General features: G+C 33.7%; 1 protein-coding gene across 3 annotated transcripts in view; it reads left to right on the forward strand.

Annotated features, from left to right (window-relative positions):
* Syx1A (Syntaxin 1A) overlaps positions 1 to 22,930 on the forward strand; it is a 483,435-nt gene that overhangs the window by 428,664 nt on the left and 31,841 nt on the right. The window contains exon 10 of one of the 3 annotated variants that reach the window (XM_090369619.1): positions 10,362 to 10,478. The exons of the other annotated variants lie outside the window; for them this stretch is intronic. Within the exon in view, the coding sequence (XP_090225745.1) occupies positions 10,362 to 10,445 (84 nt within the window). The 3' untranslated portion in view covers positions 10,446 to 10,478. Of the gene's footprint in view, positions 1 to 10,361; positions 10,479 to 22,930 lie in introns of those variants that run through there. 3 annotated transcript variants of the gene reach the window in all.

Below are 22,930 nucleotides of genomic sequence, written 5' to 3' on the forward strand. Positions count from 1 at the left end.
AAGTGGCAACTACAAGTATACTCTCACTTCTGTTAAAACTGTCAGGTTTTAAGAGAAGTGGGAGTATATTCGTAGATTGGCAAAAGTTGCTGCCAATAGCAACCAGAATTCTGGCAAGAGACCAGAATGCTCAACTACTGTTTAGACAAGAAGTAAGTTCTCTACTTTTAACTTGTTCAAAATCTAGTTTGGATTGATTACTATTGTTGATTACTACTGATTACTACTGCTTTACTATTGTTGTGAGCTTTAGTATAGCAGGAAATGAACCTGATTTGGATGCAAGTCAATTGTGATATGCAGCATTCTTAAGGAATTGGGGAAATTCAAAAGTGTCAGAAAAAGTGCAGTTCTATTAAGTGTTTTATAAAATTGCACCTTTACATTTTATAATCTTAGAAATTAATTGACAAGAAGATAACTATATTTACTTTTCACCTCTGTCAGAAAAAAAAAAATTAATTTAAGAAAATAATCAAATTCGCTGGAAATGTAATGCACTGCATACATTACCTAACTCATTTTTTTTATTTTTGGTTAGTGCAGCAAAACTCTGTGGCTTCCTTGCCCTATATTGCTAACATTACACTAAGTAGTTCCCAGATCCTTAGGTTTAGGCATATTTTGGCTTTTGTTATTTTTGTTTATTGAAATGTATCAGCTAAAGTATTTCAGTAATCTTGAAAAGAGTGGTAGATTGAAAGAAAAATATCACAATCAAGTTACATTCTTACCAAAAAAAAAGATTGTAAATTTAGTTTGGATTAGACTGTAAACCCTAAACAGATGGAGCTTACTTAAAGTGAATAGTGGCCATATTATTTCAAGATAGTGGATAAAAGTAACTCTTCCTCTTCCTCTGCCATCAGGTGCCCCAGTGAGGAGGGGGGGGTATATGCAAGTGACAGTTTTTGAACATATTTCTTGATTAAAAATGGATAATTTAGTGATTAAAGGGGTGGGGGGATTACCAGTATTATTGATTAGTAAAGTGCATGTGGTTGCTGTGGGGGGGGGAGAGATAATCTTTTCAAAATTTATTAAAAAATTAGTCACTTGACTCCATACTACTTATATAATTTTAAATGGTTTGTTGAGTGTCCTCTTAGCGGAAATCAGACAAAATTAAATCTATTTCCTACAAGAAAGACACCCAGTATACTAAATAATATTGCATTCTTGTCAAAGTTTTTGATCCAAACCAAAAAAACTTAGAGGAAGCTGTTGCCTGCTCAATTGTGTTGTTAACAAATATCCAAAATTGGATCTGAAACATTGACTAGAGTGAAATATTATTTAATATATTGGGTATGCCTTGTAGGTTTAAACATTTAAAATTTGCATCAGGGGCCAAAAAGTGGATTATATCTAGGGATCATAACTTAAATCTTTTTTGTTTCTAGCAATCTTTACAGACCCATTGACCTTGATGCTATCCCTTCTTAGCAGTGCTGTTTGTCAGGATGCCAGTACTTTATTGTGTTTGTCCTGTGGACCAGGTTTTGATGAACTCAGCTGAACTGATAATGGGGAAATGATATCATAAGACTTTCTAGTAAAAGTAGAATGGGGTTTAGACTACTGTTATCTTATATTCTCCTCAAAGGACTAGAAATTTAATGTTGGTCATTTTGCCATTTCTCTCTCTCTCTCTCTCTCTCTCTCTCTCTCTCTCTCTCTCTCTCTCTCTCTCTCTCTCTCTGTTATATTGGCATGTTACAAAAAAAAATGCTTAAGCACCATCTGAACTTTCAGTATGGCATGTTTATCATATAACTTGGGAGAATCCCACAACTGGCAGTACAGTAAGATGCTTAGCAATATATTACTTAGTGGAGTTAGTTATATAATCACCTTTATCATATAATAGTGCTGGTTTCGCATGAACCATTATGGTTGTCAGCTGAATTTCTATTGGACCACTGCTACTGGACCAATGAAAATTCAGCAAGAACATACAAATAAGACTTGATTTTAGAGTAATCAGCAGAATGCAGAGCATGTACAAGTATGTCAGTTTTTTCTGTATAATATTACTCTTGACACCTATGAATAACATCATTGATGATGTAATAACATCATCAATTTGAAATAACTCCATCTATGAAGTTATTTCAAATTGATGTTAAAAAACAAATATAATGTTTAACTGACCCTAGCACAGAAAATCTGTTTTACACCTTATTTTTATTGTCATTATACTCTGACTGGAGATCATTCTGATTTGCTTTTTAATATTTGTTTCTGAAGATTACTTGAAAATAATTATAAATGTTGAATATACTACTGTAGTAAAAGAAAATAATAAAATATAGAACATTGAGACTTAATATTTAATTACTCCTCAAAAGAAAAACTAAGGAGGGGTCAAGGAAAGGAGAACAGAAATGGATTTAGTGTAGCAATACAGAAGAATATGGATTATTATATTGAAATATTAAGCTATTCCTCTATAATTATATAGAGGAATGCAGGTTTAAAAAAGTTTTAAGATTATCAAAGAGCAAAAGAAATTTATATCCATAGTTGTTGCCCTCCTAGGAGAAGAATGTATATTAGGGATGAGGTAGCATATAGTCTGTAAAAGATAAAACATTTTTTTGCTCAGTGAAGGATATGAAAACTGCCATACAGAAATATTTAAAAAATGTATACCAAGTCATTTGGCTGCTAAAGTACGCTTGTATTCAAAATATTATCAAAGAAACAATAAATTGTAATAACAAGAATTTCAATAGTCAAAAACACAAATCTTCATACAGCAATAACTCTACACATTTTTATATGAATGGGGTTGTTGATGTATCTAAACCAGTCTAAAAAGTGTAAGATGTAATCAGTAAAAAAATAAAATAAAATAAAATAAAAAGATATGACACCTCAAAAAATTTTTAAATTTAAATTTTTTCTAATCGCATGCTTTTTTTCTTCAGTGGGAAAATTGTTCCCTGCCCTCGATTTTTGCCTAAAAGCATCATTAGCAGTACTTCTGAAATGAATATAAACCAATTTTACTTGAATTGAAAAATATAAACACAATGGTTGTATGGGATGTTTGCTCTTCAAAACACATTTAGCTCTAAAGAACTTCTGGCTATACAAGAACAGTTTTGTGATGCCTCTATTCATGCTGTAACCATTGTGGTTGTTTTAGTATGTTTAAGTTAGTATAAGAAATGTTGTTTTAATATAAGAAATGATGCAATGAAGCAAGCTTATATAGCATAAACCAAAAAAGAAAAGGAGGGGGTACACTACTCATCATCTGTCCGTCCCCCTCTAATAATTTGTCTAATCCTTCCTTAAATTTAATCAGACTTTAAACTAACCATTTAACACCAGATGGAAGTTTGTTCCAGCAATAAATTATTCTCTGGCTGAAAGAAAATTTTCACATATTTATCCTGCAACCATTCTTTTTCAATTTAAATTTGTTTTCTGAGAAAGGGTAAGGATACCATCAACATTTAATTTGCTCGATGCATTTAAAGCCTTAAAACACTTTAGTCAGGTCCTAATTTCCAAACTTCAGTTCTACAAATTGCAGAACTGAAGTCTTTATTAATAACAGTACCCTTTTGTTTCCCTTACTAATTGATCTTCTCTGCACACTTCCAACAGATCACACCCTTCCTAAAATGAGACTTCCTTACCTGCATTTAGTACTCAAGATGTGTTCTAACCATTGCCTTACACAGCTGAATAATCACCTCTTATCCCTGCTGGTAATATTCCTGTATATCATTGACAGAATCCAATCGGCTCTAGCTGCCTGTCTCAGAGAACTTCACTGGACTGTATGTACAGTTGCCCCAATTCTTTTTTTTTTTATCCACTATCTTGGTTGCGATACCACCCGGTTGGTATATTATTCTGTGATTACTGCTACCCATATACAGTACTTTGCATTTGTCAATATTAAACCTCAAGTGCCACTTCTCAGCCCATATGCCTAATTTTTCTAGGCCTTGTAGTAGTAGTATGCCTTGATTCCTATCATTAACCTTTCTATCATTAGCAAACATAGACATTAACTTGATATTCTTTCATCAATATTGTTAAAAAATATATTAAAAACAATAAGGAGCCCAGAAGTGTAATTGAGGAACTCCACTAATAACATTAGTTCAAGAAGAAGAGCACTGCCCATTAATAACCACCCTCAGTCTTTTGTCACTCAACTATCTCTTCATGTATAGCAGTAACATTTCCCTAAATTTTACTTTCATATAGAATAGTGTCTAAAGCTTCAATGAAATCTAATTATATGACATCAGAATTAATTTTGCATCCAGTTCCTTTGTTACTGCATAATAGCAGCTGATCAGATTCATTAGACAAGAATTTCCCCTTAACAAATCCATGTTCTGATTGCCATATAGCTGCATTTCTGTCAAGATGGTCTTTCGTTACTTTTTTTTACCACTGGCTCCATTATTTTCTCTGGAACAGAAGTCAAGCCTACAGGTCTGAACTTATCCACTTTGGTCTTTAATCTCCCTTTGTAAATTGGGGAGACGTGTGCACATCTCCAGTCTGCAGGAACCTCTCCTCCCTAAACCCAAATACATTCTCATAATGATGTCTATGGTTTGCTTGCCTCTTTTTCAGTTTTAATATAATTGGATAGACTGCAGCAGCCCCAGTTATCTTATTCACCTTTAGTTTCCATAGTTTCTATTTCACTTCCCTCTGTTATCAAAAAATCATTAGCTCCCAGTTCTAATTTGGTGTACTTCTTATATTCTCATCCTAAAAACATCTTCACAAGAGTGCAGATGCAAAATATTTCCTTGGTTTGTCAGCAGCCTGAACAGGATCATCAGTAGTTATACCATTCATATCTAAGGGACCAATTTGGTTCATCCCTTTCTTACTTGTTAACATAAGCAAAGAATTCGTTGATACTTCCCTTTGCATCCTTAGTTAAGACTTCTTGTAAACTGCCTTAACTTGTCTAATTCCCCTTAGTGACTTGATTGCATAGTAGTTTATACATACAAAGCAGGGTTTCTGTGTCCCTTGATAAGTTATAATTGTCAGAGAAGAAAATGCATAACTTGATAAGTTATGCATTTTCTTCTCTGACACTGGTCTCATCAGACGTCCAAACATTTAGTCTAACCATTTAATAGAATTTTTTAGTTGGCATAAAAAGCTTAATAGCTTCATTGATTACTTCCCTGAATATTTACTGTTTAGAATTTACAGTTGATCCCACTGGAAAGAATTTGAAAACTAAGATCATTGTAGTCACATTTACAAAGGCAAAATCCTTTCCCTTTACAGTAGTTATATCTTAAAGTAAATCCCACATCAGTATAATATGATCACTGCTACCTAATGGTTCCTTTATCCAGAGATTTTAATGCATGAAGAGTCACTGCTGATAATTAGCTCAAGAGTATTTTCTTTCTCTTCTTGCCTCTCTAACATGCTGTTGTAGAAAACATTCATCCAGTAAATCCAGAAAAGTTCTGATACTATTGTGAGTGACTAACCACAAGTCCAGTCAATATCTGGAAAGTTATAATCTCTCATAAGACATTCTGATTTGCTGGCCCACTCTGTTTGTGTAGTTGTTCATTATACTCCTCATAGCCATATGACCTGTAACATTCCTACTCCTGTGTTTGTTTTCCCAGAGATTGTCACATTATAAAATTAGTTTATGTTCTTTTCAGAAGAACACCAATAACATTTTTACATCAAACTGAAGGTGAGGAACAACTTTCCCATTGAGAAAAAAGGAGTTGATTAGGCTATATTTAAAGATAGAACTCACAAATTCTAAATGGTGACACTGTCAATTTTCATGTCAAATTTTCAGTTCAAATATAACAACAAAAAAAGCAGATAATAAATAACTGCTGAAACCTAAAAACAAGTGAAATTAGACCCCAGTGCCTTTTAATTGGAACACTCTGTATTTATATAGAACTTGCCTCTAAAATCTGCAGTGGTATACTTAAAATAAACAAATGGCAGAAGTTAAATTTTAAAAGCTTTATAAAATAAGAACTATTCCATTAAATATAAAGGTGTATACTTTTCTTTATTGTTTATCAATCAAAAAGTTCTGAAAGAAAATAAGACAGTGAAAGCCAGAAAGTATGAGATAGAATCTCTAGCTATTTTAGCAAAAATAATCTGAATTGTTGAATATCTGCATGCCAGTTAGCATTTCCACCAAATGACACCAGTCTCAGATATCAGCAACTAATTATTTGTTTATTTTTAAGTATGCCGCTGCAATTTCCTGTGGTAACTTCTTTTAAATATACTGAATATAAAATTTTTGCTATTTAATATTCCTAAGGATCTGTTCCTGACTTTTACCCTAAAATTATCAATACAGGGATCAAGAATCAGTTTGCACTGTCTGTGCAAACTGATTCTCCCACTTCTAAATTCTGTTTGGCAGCATTAACAGTTAGATGCCACATCTCAAGTACTTGTAATATTGGCTTATGACAGCAGTCAATCTTCAGCCAGAATCTGGATTCATCTGTAAACATGATAGCCCATTAATCAAATGCGTACTCCATATGAATGGCAAAAATATGTATTCCTGTTTCTGCATTCATTCATTACGGGATCTACCAAAGCAGTAGGAGCTTATTAGCATTAGTTGAGGCATATGATGCAAGAAAGCAAGCTTATACAGCATCAGCCAAAAAAAAAAAAAAAAAAAAAAAAACTTCCCATTTCACCCATCCGGTCACTCCAAATGTTTGTCTATTCAGCCTTGAATTTATTTAAACTGTCAACTTCCACTACAATGGGTGGAAGTCTGTTCCAGTAATCAACTACCCACTAGCTAAAGGCAAACTTCCACACATCTATTCTACAACTGTCTTTCCTCAATTTGAATCTATGCCCCCCTCAAGTTCTTAATCTGAGTAAGCGGAAGTCTCCCGTCAACATTGAGCCTGCTCAAACCATTTAAGACCTTGTACACCTCAATCAGATCACTTCACAATCATAACCTCGTTCCATAACAAGTGGTAATTGGCATCACATGTAATACCAGTTATCAAGTATGTCCCTTGGATCAGCTAGATTCCTGTCTTTTGGTTGTGGTACCATAAGTTATGTATTGATTGCATAGTATGGATGCTGCATTGGGGTTCATATTAAGCCATTTTGCTATTATTCCCTGGGGTTTATCTTTTGTTCAACCAGCCAACAGCTAGCCAAATGTAAAATGAAATCTAAATGAAATCCATTTTTGATTTGTAATTTGTCATTGTAATTCACTGAGTCTACACAAACCTTTGTTGTGTTATGTTGAGTCTATAAACTTTCCTATCATGTGAGCAAGGCTTTTTCCTTCTGGGTTTTAAAGCCAAAATAAAATGACATACATAAATACACCTCTCTTACTCTACATTTTTGGATTAGTGTAGGATTCCTGCTGTGAAGTTTTGAGTGTTTTTGATTAGAACTATCATTACATTGTTGTTTGTTGCTTAAATTTAAAATATAAAATATAAAATTTTTTTATATAAATGTTGATAGAAGAACTGGAGGAAACCCAGTGAATCATTAGCATAAGACTGAAGGAGGCTAACTGGCTTAGCTTCCTGAAAGGATCGTGAATGAATGTTTTATAATGAGTTTACATTTCTTACAGCACGAGTGTTTATTTTTTATTTTGTTTTGTTCTCTTGCTTTGCTTTTCTTTAAGAAGCAGCCTAAAAGATCTCAGAGAATTATAAAACAAACATAATTATTATTATTTTTAATATGAGACACAAAATGGACATCATAGACACGCAGGTCATATGGTAGTCACAATGCACTAATGTGATTAACTAAATATAAAAAAAAAACATTAAAATGTTCCAAAATAATGAGAGGAATTACCTCAATATATGCATGTAGAATGTTTCTTCACTAACTCTCTCCTTGAATTTAAACGAATTTGAGGAATTCATTTAAATTCAAGGAGAGAGTTATTGAAGAATCGTCCTAATGCATATATTGGGGTAATTCCTCTCGTTATTTTGAAAGTTGATCAAAAACGTAGGACATACTGAGCTTAGTTGCTCTTTCATTTACTAATTAAAATGTTCCATAATAAAACTTAATAATATCCATATTAAAAAGATTCCATATCCTTAACAAAAGGAATTTCTCAAAAAAAAAATCCCTAGTGAGCCATGTGAATTGTTTAAACACAACAGAATTTCTTATGTTTAATATTTGTTTACAGAAATCATGATAATGTGCATTAATTTTGCCATTACTCTAACACACAAATCCTGCTTAATTAATTTCTTAATCTTGTCATCAAGTCTAACATAAAAGTGGGAGAGAACATTTTGATTAACTGAGATGGAATCTAATAATTAAATTTTAGATAATGCCAGTGCATGTGAGGTTAAAAATGAATCTAATGGGGACAATGCATCATCCCCCACATAGCAATATAAAACACTATTAAATACTAGATTGGCAAGAAATAAGTAAAAAAAAAAAATAAGAAAAGTCTGCAAATTAAGTAGGTTTGTGTTAGAGTAAGAGTATATATGAATATACACTATTGTAATTTTTATAATAAAACATTTAACACAAATAAATTACTTAAAAAATAATTTACATGGTTAACTAAAGAAAACATTAAATTATTATTATTATTTGTCTTCTTTTTACACTTTTTACTTACAATCCATGAAAGCAATTTCAATTTTGTATTGTAAAATTACATGTACTCATAAAAATAATTAATGTAATATGTAGTCCTTTATTTCCTCCAACTTAAATGTTTGAAGTATATATTCTTAGCTATATACGAGGTGTGTCTAAAAAGTAATGAGACTGGTGCTATAAATTTTTTTTATTAACAACTGAACTACAAATCAACATTATCCCCTTCAAAATAGTTCCCTTGGGAAGCCATACACTGCCGGAAATGTTGCTCCCACTTCCGGTAGCAGTGCTGGAAGTTTTCAACTGAAAGTGCCTTCAGCTGGTCTGTCATGACCTTTTGGATGTTGTCCACAGTTCCAAAATGACGACCTTTGAGGTGGAATTTGAGCTTGGGGAAAAGGAAGAAGTCACACGGACTGAGATCAGGCAAGTATGGGGGCTGCAGAACCATTGAAATACCCTTTTTGGTTAAAAATTCGGTCACGGAAATGGCAGTGAGACAGGGAGCATTGTCCGTGATGCAGCATCCAAGAGTCTGCAAACTCCAGCCAGACACAATTAACCCTTTTTCTGAGTCGTTCAAGGACCTCATGATAGTACTGTTGATTTACTGTTTGTCCTTGAGGCATGAATTCCTTATGAACAACACCTTGACTCGAAAAAATAAATTAACATGGATTTGATTTTCGATTTGCTCGTTCTTGCTTTTTTCAGGTGCGGTGAGTTGTTAATGTGCAACTCTGAACTTTGGTTTCGGGATCATACTCGAAAATCCACGCTTCATCACCTGTTACTGACATGTTTGAAAAAATGTTGCCATTTTCTGTGTGTTCAAGAAGGTTCAGGCACACATTCCTTTGGTTTTCCTTTTGTTCGTTGATGAGGTTTTTTGGAACCAGCTTTGCACAAATTTTCCGCATGCCCAATTCCTCGGTCAAAATGTCTTGAACGGTTTGGTGATTCAAATTCAACTCACTACCGATCATTCTGACTGTGAAACATCGATCAGACCTCATGAGAGCCCTCACTTTGTTCATTATTTTTGATGTGCAAGGTCTTCAAGAGCGAGGGTCGTCTTCCACACTCTCATGGCCATCCAAAAATGCTTTGTGTCACCTATAAAAACCTGTGTCTCAATAGAGCATGCTCTCCGTAAGCCTGTTTTAATTTTTTCCTAAGTTTCTGTTGCGTTTTCATTAAGTTTGACGCAAAATTTGATCGCGCAATGCTGCATGTGATTTCGTTTTTCCATTTTCGTAATGCGTCACTACTACGCATACTTACACAACTCACTGTCATGTCGGACTTGTTAACACTATCGAGTTGAAGCTTGCACTAAACATCAAGTAAGAATGTGTCTCAGTTGGTGTCAGAGGCGTGGCTACAGTGTTGCCAGTTTTCGAGCCACACGTTCAGTCTCATTACTTTTTAGACACACCTCATATGTGTTGGCAGTTAGAAACTTTTGACAGCTTGCATCAAACAAAAAAAAATTAAATTGATGGAACATATTGATAATTTGCATATTGAGAATTATGTATTCTTTGGGCTGTTTCAATTTTTATTTGTTTGCTATTTTAAACTTTTTCTAAACTTATTTTCATTTGCTTATTAAATTTTTTGTTATATTTATTTTGCCCATTACATTTTCTTTTAACTGAAGGCTTTTATTTTCTTGTGGTAATAAATTTATATTTTTTTCTCAGACAAAAATCATTCTAATAATTCTGGGTGTAGTGGTGTTAATCATTGTGATCGTCATCATAATCTACTATACAGCAGGCTTCTAAGCAGCAGAAACCAAGTTTACATCATCATTTAATTAAATTTCAGAAGGGAAAAACTATTCTGATGGCATGGCAGTGTAACAGCCAATACAGTTGCACGAGTTTGAAGTGTTTTATATTAGAGTTGGTTGCATTAACAGTCAGTCAGTTATGACTGGCTCTTAATAACGATTTGTCTCATGCATTATCTTGAAGGATTTATCAGTTTTAGAAGAATGCCAGTGACAAATAGTCACTTTCTTCTGTTTATAGTGATAACTGTTCATATATTATGGAATGAGTTTGTATAATTATGCAGTAACTGGTCACTGTAATTCTTCAGATGTTTTAATTAAATGTGAGAATAATTCAATTATACAGTGATTGATTTAGAGAACCAAAAATTTTTAAACATAAATTATTGATTTAAATGAAAACAATTACTTTGTTATAAAAACATGACCAGTTTGGTAAATAATAAAACAATGTATGAAACAACTCAATTTTGTTTCAGTACTGTAGAAATATCCTTTTGCTCTCATTAATAATGAAAAATTCAGTATTTTTTAAAATCAGTGCATCATAAAAACTCAAAAGATATATTTATAGTGATCGTATTAAAAAAGGAATTGGAGATAGCTATGAAATTATTTTCTTCCAGCTATCACTGTACATAGAAATACAGAATCATGGTATTCCACATAAGATAATATCTATATTCATTTTTTGTGTACCATATTAAGCATTTGAGTTTTAATACAGTAAATAAAAGAATGCATGTTAATGAGCTGTAAATTTTAACTAGAAAAGAAAGATATTTATGTGGATAATTTTATATAGACTATTTAATAGAGAAAGAAAAAAAAACAGAGACAGTAATTATCATGAAGGTAAAACTCAAGAAAAATTATCTGTTCTGTGGTTTTTGATGTTTATAAGCATTTTATGCTTTGCAGATGATTGTTTATTCATACCTTTGATTAATAGAATAATTATTTAACTTCTGTTTATTCTTTTCCAAAAAGTGATTAGTATTAAAAAAAAAGTATCATTTTTGAATTTGAGAAAACAGCATTTTGAACTGTACTTTTATAGATTGTATATGTAAATGATGAAAGGAAAGGCAGTTTGAGTAATATTTTGCTTCCCAAACCCCTTCTACCGGTTAATTTTTACAGAAACTATTGTACATATCAGGAATTTTTAAATTTTATTTTTGATTGTTTTAAGAAGCCGGAGTACACCAGTTGAGAATTGTTGACCAATATAACCACACTTTTCATTCACTTATAAATATTGCAACTGCCATTATAAAGCTGTGATTTATATCATTCTGCTATACTGAAAGCTGTTGATAGATAGAGACTGTGATCATGTTATTACTTCACTTCAGAAACACTTATCAGGAACAGAATTCTTCATTTAATGTAATACCTGAAGTTGAAGATTACATATTTCATGGAACTTGCACTGCCAAATGTGGATTTTTCAGAACATTACTTCAAACACAGAAAACTTACCACATATTTATTTTGTATTTTAAAACTTAGTTGAATTCAATATTAACTAACATTGAATAGTCATTGAGAAATTATTCTTTACATCTTGTTTTTCTTTGAGTTAGACTTCTCATGAATAAGAGTTAAAAGTATGTTATCCTGTAGCAAGGATCTACTGCCAAGAAGCCAACCATATATATATTTGAATCTACTTGGTATTCTTCAACATATGTTATTTCGTCCCTCCTCCAATTCATGTTTTTCAGATAATACAACATTCAGATCAGCCCGCGAACACATTTGTATGTAATATACATGCTAAAAATCATATCTAGTACCATACATATATATATGAACCAATGCGCCATGACCAAAGTAGTATAAGTGCCAAGAACCCTTCCCTCCACAAACAACTAACACACACACAAAAAAAAAATACATGCATAAATTGTGAATGTCAAAGTTAATAGGAAATCAAAGTTAAAAAATGTTAAAAGTTATACTTTATGCAATGAGTTACCTGTTGTTTTTTTCTTCTATACACATAAACACAAAATTCAGTTGGCAAAAAAAAAATAATATATATATATATATATATATATATATATATATATATATATAATAATGATAATATAATTATAATAATAATATAATTATAATAATGATAATAGACATTAAACTTGAAGATGGGCTTGATCCTGCAAAAAGAACAAACTACTGAAGTGCACACATAAATTCTGCCACTGTGTTTTAACTGCTTTGTAAATATTTTCTGTAAACATGCTCTTCAGTGAATGGGGAACTTGTGTTCCTACTATGGAGGAAACAAAATTTCCTCTTCATATTGCAAATCTGCCTGAGAGCTGCTCTGCTTGGCCTACTTTGTTCTTCTCAAAGGAAGCCAAGGAAATACTGAAGGTTCAAGTAGCTGAAAATTCAAAACATCAGGAGGCTGGTGAACAGGAAAGCTGATTGTAGGTGGCTGATAATATAAAGAAACATTAGTGAACCAGCTGTATGTGGATGCATAGAACATATAATAAGGTCGGTCAGATTCTGCATCATTTATTAAAAAGGTAGGATTTGTGCATTATATATAAAACAAGATTCCTTAAAAATCACATGCCATAAAGCACTTTGCAATTCTGAAATAGTCTCTGTGATTGAGACCAGCAAGTAGTCTTTTGGAATTACAATATCAACCTTTCCAAGCTGACTACTTAGTATTTTTTTTTTAGGTGATGCTTTAGACTTCTATGGTACTCATTGGTATACCACTAACTTGCATTCACATCTGGGCATGTACAACAGGCCTCTAGTATTTGCACTTGAAGAATGTTGCAGTAACTGGGGGCATGCATGTATTGAGAGAAGCTGCAATATTGCTGATGTTGTTACTAAATTTTACTGATATTCTTACAAAACCATACACAAATGAAATTACTATGTTTCATATCTGATACTCTTGGGAAAGAGGGGAAGGTCATATATAATGAGATTTGTTCTGAGGAAAGATGCCTTTCAAATGAGAGAGTTCTTCCTAGGATTGCAACTGGAGGCTCTTTTGGGCCATAAGAGAGTCAAAGGGAAAAGGCTGTATGTGAAATGTTGAAGTTCTTTTAGAAGTTCTCTTACTGAACTCTTTTAGTTCAGTAAGTTTTTCATTGATAGACGTGTAAATAGCACATTTTGTAGCGAACATAATATTTAAATTTTTAACTTATCTTATTTAATTTCACTTTAAATTTATGTCCAGATGCAGTTAGGTCCAGCATTAGATTTAGAATTTTCTGAATCCTAAGCAGGAATACTTTTTGTGTGGGGATGGGGGGGGGGAGAAACATTTGGTAAAAATATAATTATATTCACTGTCCACAAGAAAACACTTATACTTTCGTTTTTTTTTTTTTTTTTTGGCTGGTGCAGCATAAGCCATAGGCTTTCTTGCACCATGCGGCCATTACTAATACTAATACTATACTGGTACCTAAATTTGATTTTTGAACTGGAAAGTATTAAGAACCGAAATGCTAATATTTGGCTAAAAACAAGATTTTTTTTTTTAAATTAATGTTTGTCCAATCCATATATCCATCCATTCTAAATGGATCTGACATTTTGATGATGCAGTTAATTAGATTGTGCTCAAACATACAATTGGAAATGATTATCATAGCATTTTGGTAAACCTCTTTTTGGATGGTTAACAACTGGAACACTTTGAGTTTAATTTTAAAAGTTTAACTTTCAAATGTGCTAAAATTGGGCCAGAATCATATTCCAGCCCAGTTTTAGCACTGTTTACATCCATAGTTTAATATTATAATTCTAAGTCACAGACTTGGAAACCTCCTTTTTTAATTCTTCACTTCTGACAAAATCCTTTCTTTTGATTCAGTTAATTTTTATTAGGAAATGACATTATATGGTGATTTTCCATGGAATCTCTTTCTCTCTCTCTCTCTCTACACCATGTGTTATTTTATAAAAGTTACTTTATTTAGCTTTATTGACTAAACGTATACTATACAGGTAGATAACATTGCTGGAACCCATCATCAGGCCATACATGGCTGTATGGTCTGATGTACTAAAGGACAGAAAAGAAATTTGTTACAATTAATTATTATGTGTTACTACAAACATTCAATTATCTATACTTTGTAATGTAAGTATAAATGAGCTGTTAATAGTTTAGCTGGTCGGATTTACCTTTACTTTATTTGTCTAAAATTTACAAATCATAGATAATTGTGAATGTTTATAGTAAAGCATAAATTAATTAATAATTAATTATAACAATTTGTTTTTCTGTCCTTTAGTACAGCCAAGTATGATGGGTTCCGAAATGTTACCAAATTTGTATAGTACATTTAGTCAATAAAGCTAAATAAGCTAATTTTTGTGTAAAATTCAAATGGTATAAGAATGATTATTTAGAGAGAAAAATTCCATTTAATTCAGATGTTTTAATTTTCTTCTTAAGAAGAAACAACATAATTTACTTAACTTAAAAAAAAAAAAAAAAGTTTTCTAATATATTTTACGGGTTCACTTGGCCTATATATTAATTCTAATATTTCTGATTGGAAAAGAAATTGCAGATTTCATATACCTTGTTACAACTGCTAGTAGAAACCGTGGTCAATATACTTACCAGTATATTCTCGGCTTACATATTGATATGCTGTAGTTTTCTTAGAGATGGGAAGAGTTCTTAATGAATATAAGGTTGCTGGGTATGTTTTTGCAATAGGTGGCCAGCTGATTGGGTCCAGCTTATCACTACCTGAGTCTGTTTGTTTCAATAATACAAAACAGAAGACTATTTAAAGATCTGACTGGGATAGCCAGGTGGGTAAAGTGCCTGCTTGGCAACCCAAAGGTCGCGGGTTCGAATCCTGCCTCGGACTTGGATCAGAGTATAAAAATGCAAAAACCTTGGGAAGTGCAATATGGCCACAGAAGCTGATGCGCTAATGACTAACAAAAAAAAAAAAAATCCTATTTAAAAAATCCTTACAAGATGGCTCCAGTGTTAAGATTTTACTAAACAACAGAATCAACTACAATATGCTATGGCTGGTAATCGTTAACTGGTAGACAGCCAAGCCAATTCATGTCTTTGAGCAGGAGTGCCTTTGTTTTTACACAGCCATGAATAATGCATTTTTGTATTGAAAGCATAATTTTAAATGTTTAAACCAATTGGTATAATTTATATAGGCACTCACATAATAGGACTAATGGAATTTGCTCACAAATGGGTGAAATGCCATTCCACATTTCAAATAAAAAGAGCAGCACACAGTCTTCTCTATCAATTCTGAAAATTGCAACACAGTTGAAAGTTACATATATAGGAAAAGCAGTTGTGATAATCTGTTTTGTGAGCAGGAGTTCTTATGTAAAAAATATGTCAAAAATGAAATTAAGCCTGCAATTTTACTCTTTATGGTCAAACTACTTCAATAACAATGCAGGTAAAAATGCAAATTGAAAGGAAACACAACAATTGAGGAATAATGAAATTAACTTAGATGTCTCTCTAATAGATATATCTATTGTTTAATTTAATGGGCTCTAGCATACTTTACAGAAGGGTGCTCCCATTTGTCAGTTAAGGATAAGTTTATCTCCAAACGACTTCCAGTTCACCTTTCCCCACTGCTGCTCCTATGGTAAAACTTAATATTTTCTCATCCACCTGATCCTTTTACATTGGCCTCTCATTCCAGCATATATTTTTTCCGGGTTCTCATCCTTTTGTAGCTTCATTTTCCCCAGACAAGAAGATGAAAGATATTTTTTTTCTCTTCTCCACAAAAGAGGGTCTCAATTTCCATTTTTGGAGCACACACTAAAAGAAAAATTAGGTACACAGGTTACTATAATAACTAAAATCTCTCAGCGCTGCATCTTTCATACGTACAACTTGTGTCCATATGATTCTCTGTGACCATTTTATTCGTACATCCACTTCGTTCCCATTACAGCATCAAGCCTATCATCAATTAAAATATCTGTTATTATGTATTATTTGTTAACCTAAAAAAAACTGTATAGAAAAAGACATGTCACAATTGTTGAAATGTCTCTGTTTATCTGAATAATGTGAATTGAAATAAACTACAATACACAATGAATTTATCCACAATTTCTTGTTTCCTTCTGTATACAATTTCTAATTGGGTGACACTTTTTATTAGGTCTCTCAAAATTGTTAAATAAGATGCTGTATATTCTGCCTGTAAATAATAGCTACCCTATATTAAAGTTCATAATGAAGGGACCAGTGAACTGAAATCACATATTAAATATTTTACTGTTTCATTTACAAGATTACAGACATGTTTTTAACACAAATATTCATTTTAGCACTACATTCCTATTGTCTGTTACAAAAAATTTGAGATTCTCTCTTATATTTGATATAAAGAAAAACAGATCTTTCAGTCTCATGTTTGATCATTAATACTGATAATATATTTTGTCCAGCATGTTCACATTTCTGTTTATATATATATATACACATGAATAAATCTGTACATTGAAACCCATTGTTATGCTTTAGTTTCTTTTGTTAATTAGTATGTACATTATCATGTATTCAATGATGATCAGCATTTTTTATGTAAAGAATAATTATAATAAAGTTTCATTTTTTATAATTTATTTTTTCTATTTTTTGTTTTAGTAATACTTTTAAAAAGGGCATTTGTTATCAGCCATTTGACAATGAAATTTTATGAATAAAAAAATTACATTAAACAAACTTTCCCTAAAGTTTTTATAACTATAAAATGTATTATTTTATGTTTTATACACAATATGATCAAAAAGTTCAGGGGACTAAACTAATATTTGGAAAATGAAGATCTCCTTTGAAATAGTCTCCTTGACACTGTATATACACTAATTCCAGCACTTCTGCAACATTCCTGATTAGCTTTTGTTGGAAATGCTAACAGTTCCTGAATTGTTCTGAATAATAATTTTCTCTGTGACCTTTCAAGCTTGGGAGGAAAGGGAATCAGTGAGCCAAATCCATGAGTATAGTGAATGGGGACCACACTGATAGTGCTTTGCAAAGAATTCTTGAATGAAAAGTGCTGAGTGTGCAGGGGCATTTTCATGATGCAAGCTGCAATTCTGTGACACTCACATTTACTAAAAAAATAAACATTTGATTGCGATTGTCATCCTTTGAGAGCACTGGGCCTTTGTTTCTGGTCATAACTCACAATTCGTCACCAGTAATAATGAAACAAAAAAAAAAAAAAAAAAAAAAAGTGGGCCAGCAGCAGCACATTAATGTAGATCATACCATGAGAACCTGCTGCTCTCTGTGATTAATGAGGATGCAAGGCACAAACTTGGCTGAAACTCATCCCACTCCAAAATTTTGAGTTAAAATTGATTGACATAGCTCTTAAGAAATCAGTTTCACTAGCAACTTAATGGACAGTTAAACACCAATCACTCCTGATCAGCTCATGAACACAAACAAATGAATCATTATCTGGTAATGCTGAATCACAGCCAGAGTGAGAATCATCTTCAATGGACAAGTGACTATTAAACTTTGTGAACCATTGAAAACTCTCTGAACAACACTGAAACATCTTCTCTAAAAGCTGTTTTGCACATTGTTTCTGTTACACTTTTCATAATTTGAAACAAAATTTGTTGCAAATTCATTGCTCTGTAAAATAACCCATTTTAAAATACAACAAAATGCATAACACACATTCAGTTCAATGCATGCTAATTTAAACTGACTGAAAATAAATGGGTGATTCGTGCATTATCATGTCTACATAAGTCGCCATGTTTAACAAGCTGTTTCTTGACAATTGTTTTCTTCAACAAGTTTTTATTCTTAGTATTCTTGTACACAAATACTAAGAAAAAAAAGTGCAACTCATGTCGGATCCTTGCATAATGGATGCTAGAAAGTTATAGATAACCTTGCTGATGTTGCAGATGAATTGAATAGTACTTTACATCAGCATTTACAGAAAAAGACCCTTTGTGTTGTGGTGAAGAAAAACTATGCAAGTGAAGCTAGAAAGCATGAAATTAGCAATATTGAAGTTTCTGATTATTTTTTTTCTAACTAACTTAAATTTTTCTTTAACTTAACTTTCAAACCTAAAGGCAAGTAAGGCTCCTGGAGTTGATGGCATATACCCAGTAATTTTGAGGAGGGGGGGCATGCATTGAACCACTGAGGTTAATTATGAGGTCATCACTAAGCTTAAGAGTTACTCCCTTCGATTGGAGAAGTGTCATTGTTTCACCAATACGTAAAGGTGGCTCTAAAGAGTGAAGTGAGTAACTACCTACCTACAGTCTAACTCTAGTGGTTGACAGAATTATCGTGGCAATGATGATGAGTGCATTACAGGATCATTAGCATTAGTAGAAGCATATGATGCAAGAAAGCAAGCTTATGCAGCATCAGCCAAAAAAAAAAAAAAAAAACCACTTCCATTTCACCCCTCCGTTCATTCGAAATACCTGTCCAGCTGAGCCTTAAATTTATTTCGGCTATCAACTTCCACAACGAGGGATGGAAGTCTGTTCCACCAACCAACTACCCGCTGGCTAAAGGCATATTTCTGCACATCTATCCTACATCTGTCTTTGCTCAATCTGAATTTATACCCTCTCAGGTGATTATTCTGAGTAAGAGGAAGAATCCCATCGTCATTGAGCATGCTCAAACCATTCAAGACTTTATACACCTCTATCAGATCACCTCGCTGGTGCCTAGTCTCAGGACACTGTAATTTGCAAAACTTAAGCCTTTCTTCGTAAGAGCAACCCTTTGTTCCATTCACTAATCTTGTTGCCCTTCTCTGTACTCGTTCCAGCAGCTCTACATCCTTCTTGAAATGAGGCCTCCAGACCTGTATACACTACTCAAGGTGTGGCCTGACCATTACCTTATACAAGAGAATAATCACCTCCTTATCCCTGCTAGAAAAATTCCTGTATATCATTGACAAGACACCATGAGCTACTCTTGCAGCCCATCTGCACTGCTCAGAGAACTTCATATCTGCCTGCACAATTACCCCCAGGTCCTTTTCATTCTCTACCACTGTCAGTGTAGTACCACAAAGTTGATACATTGCTCTGGGGTTGCTGTTTCCCATATGTAGTACTTTACATTTGTCAATGTTAAACTTCATTTGCCACCTCAGCCCATCTGCTCAACCTTTCCATATTATGTTGCAGCAGCATAGCGTCAGTAGTGTCCTTAACAACCCTGCCAACCTTTGTATTGTCTGCAAACTTGGACATTACGCTTGATATACCATCATCAATATCATTTATAAATACAGAAAACAATAATAGACCCAACACTGAACCCTGAGGGACTCCACTAATAACAATTAGTCCATGATGAGCAGTGTCCATTGATTACCAATCTCTGTCTTCTCCCCCTCAACCATCCCTTTATCCATAGCAGCAATTTGCCTCCAATGCCACACTGCTCCAATTTGTGAAACTTTCATATGTCTTCCATGTGCAACAGTATCAAAAGCCTTTCTAAGATCCAAATATATGATATCAAAGTTATTCCCTGCATCCAGTTCTTTTGTGACTGCATCATAGTATCCAGTCAGATTGGTCAGGCAAGACTTTCCCTTAACAAAACCATGCTGTGTCCGAGCTGTAACTGAAGTCTTGTCTAGATGATCCTGCAGTGCTTCTTTAACCAGTGCCTCCATTAATTTTCCTGGAACAGAAGTTAAACTCACAGATCTATAATTACTTGTGTCAGCCTTTGGTCCTCCTTTGTGAATTGGGGTCACATTTGCACATCTCCAGTCTATGGGTACCTCCCCCTGAGTCCAAAGAAGCTCCCATAATTATGGCTAAGGGTTTGCTTACTTCCTTTGCTGCCTCCTTTAATATAACTGGATAGATCCCATCCACCCCAGGTGCCTTTTTTATGTTTATCCTCAACAATTTCTCCACTTTCCCTCTCAGTTATTACAAAATCATTTAGCTCATTGCCAGAGTTTACTTCACCTCTGGTATTCCCCTTCCTGAATAGCTCCTCATGTACAAATGTAGATGCAAAATACTCATTTAATTTGTTAGCCACCTGAGCATTATCCTCAACTGTTGAACAATCAATATCAAGTGGACCAATCTGATTCATCCCTTTCCTTCTAGAATTTACATAGGTAAAGAACTCTTTTCTGTTTTTCTTTGCATCCTTTGCCAAGGATTTCTCATAATCTGCCTTTCCCTGCCTAATCTCCTTTTTGACTTGGTTACAGACCAACTTATATCTATCATAGGCTTCCATGTCACCCATTAATTTATATGTATCCCATGCATATGGGATACATATAAATTTTCTTCTCTGCCCTATGTCTCATTAGTTCATATGACATCCATTTAGGCCTAATCCTTGAACAATATTTCTTAGTTGGTATGTAAAGCCTAGTAACTTCCAAGATAAGTTCTTTGAATGCTTCCCAATTTGATTTTGCTGTTGGTAACATCATCAGTTGGTCCCACTGTATAGAATTTAAATACTGTCTCAGACCATCCAAGTCGCCTTTACGAAAGCAAAAACCCTTCCCTTTATCCCTGATGGTAGTTACCTCTTTGAGTAAATCCCACTTCAGCACACTGTGATCACTGCCACCTAGTGGTTCCTTTATGTGCAGATTCTTAATGCATGAAGAATCACTACTGATAATCAGATCAAGAGTATTACTCCCTCTAGTCACCTCCCAAACATGCTGATGTAGAAAACAATCATCCAATAAATCCACAAAAGCCTTGCTAGTGTGTGAGTGACCAACCCACAAATTCCAGTCAATATCTGGGAAATTAAAATCCCCCATTATAAGACTCTGTGATTTACTAGCCCACTCCATTTCCCTGTACAGTTTCTTATTATATTCATCAGAGTCATTAGGCCTATAGCATACTCCTACTCTCAATTTTGATCTCCCAATGCTTATGTCACACCAAACTGACTCGACACTGCACTGTCCAGCGATGTCGACTGGCCTCTCCTCCCTTCCTATCCTGTCTATCCTTTCTGTACACATTGTACTCCCCAAATTCCAGTTCTGCATTCCTTATATCTGTGTGACACCACGTCTGATATCCCAACAATATCTGCCTTGGATGTTTTGAGCAATACCTCAAATTCATCAAATTTATTTACCAAACTCCTAGCATTGGTGTACACACAAGTATACATGCACCTGTTCCTATTCTTAGCTACCCTAACACAACCTATGTGTTTACTTAGTACTGCAATGACTCCCAGCAGTCTCTGAAATATCCTGCATCTTGTTTTCCAGGCTGCTGCTCATTCCAAGAGAAGCAGTGAAAGAATCACTTTCACCTCTGCCAGTGGCTACTGTTAATCTATTAGTCCTTGTTATTCCCCCAAGGGGGGGGATATTTAGATAGAAATGAAATTCTGTAGGAAACATAGCATGGTTTTGTAAAGGAAAAATCATGTTTAACCAACCTGGTTAGCTATTTTGAGTCACTCATGGGTTGGATGTAGCAAATAATTGACATTGTTTACAGCGAAGTATTTGACTCAATCCTGCATGTGAGGTTACTGTATAAGCTGGAATGTGTTGGAATCACAGGAAAAATCCTAGGATGGATGGATGGATTGCAGAATGTCTGAAGGGCAGGAGATAGATGATTGTGATTAAAGGTTATTCTTCAGATTGGGCTATGAAAGAAGTGGAGTTCCCCAAGGATTAGAGCTGGGACTACTCATTTTTTCTTAAATGACATGGCTGAAAGGATAGAGGGCTTGATGTCAAAATTTGCAGATGATATCATGATCAGTATAGTAGTATATAGTCAGCATCAAGCACAGCTTCTTCCGAACAACTTTGAATATTGTAAATATGTGTACAGAAAGAATAGACAGGATGTGGGGAAAAGAGTTATGCCCTTGGTTAAGAGGCACATAGAACCTTGGGCTCTGCATCCAGTTGCTCTGGATTTCTATGTAATGTTGAGTCAGTTAGTGTCACTTAAGCACTAGGAAAACGAAACAGAAGAAGAATATGTTACAGGCCAAATGACTGCAATAAACATAATGAACAACTATATAGAAAAATTGAATGAAATCAGTGTCTTATAATAGAGGATTTTAACTTTCCAGTTACTAACTAAAACTGGCCACTCACTCAATTCTGGGATGGCCAGAAATATTATGCCCAGATATGCAGACTGCACCTAAAAAAAAATAATAATAAATGACATTGAGCTTCTTGAAAGGGTCCAAAGATGGGAAATATGCTTGACAGGATTGGCAAAAGGGCACTCATGTGAGGAAGACTTTGAATATGTGGGCTACAGAGCTTGGAAACTAGACACCTTAGAGGAGATTTTATTGAAATGTATATGACTTTGAGACATGAAAATAAAATGAATGAGAGTGGAATTTTCACTATCATAAATGATTCTAGACCTAGAGGCCATAAATTCAAATGGGGT

This window comes from Mastigoproctus giganteus, chromosome 3 (assembly GCF_048544385.1).
Source record: "Mastigoproctus giganteus isolate SK-2022 chromosome 3, ASM4854438v1, whole genome shotgun sequence".
NCBI lineage: Eukaryota > Metazoa > Arthropoda > Arachnida > Uropygi > Thelyphonidae > Mastigoproctus > Mastigoproctus giganteus.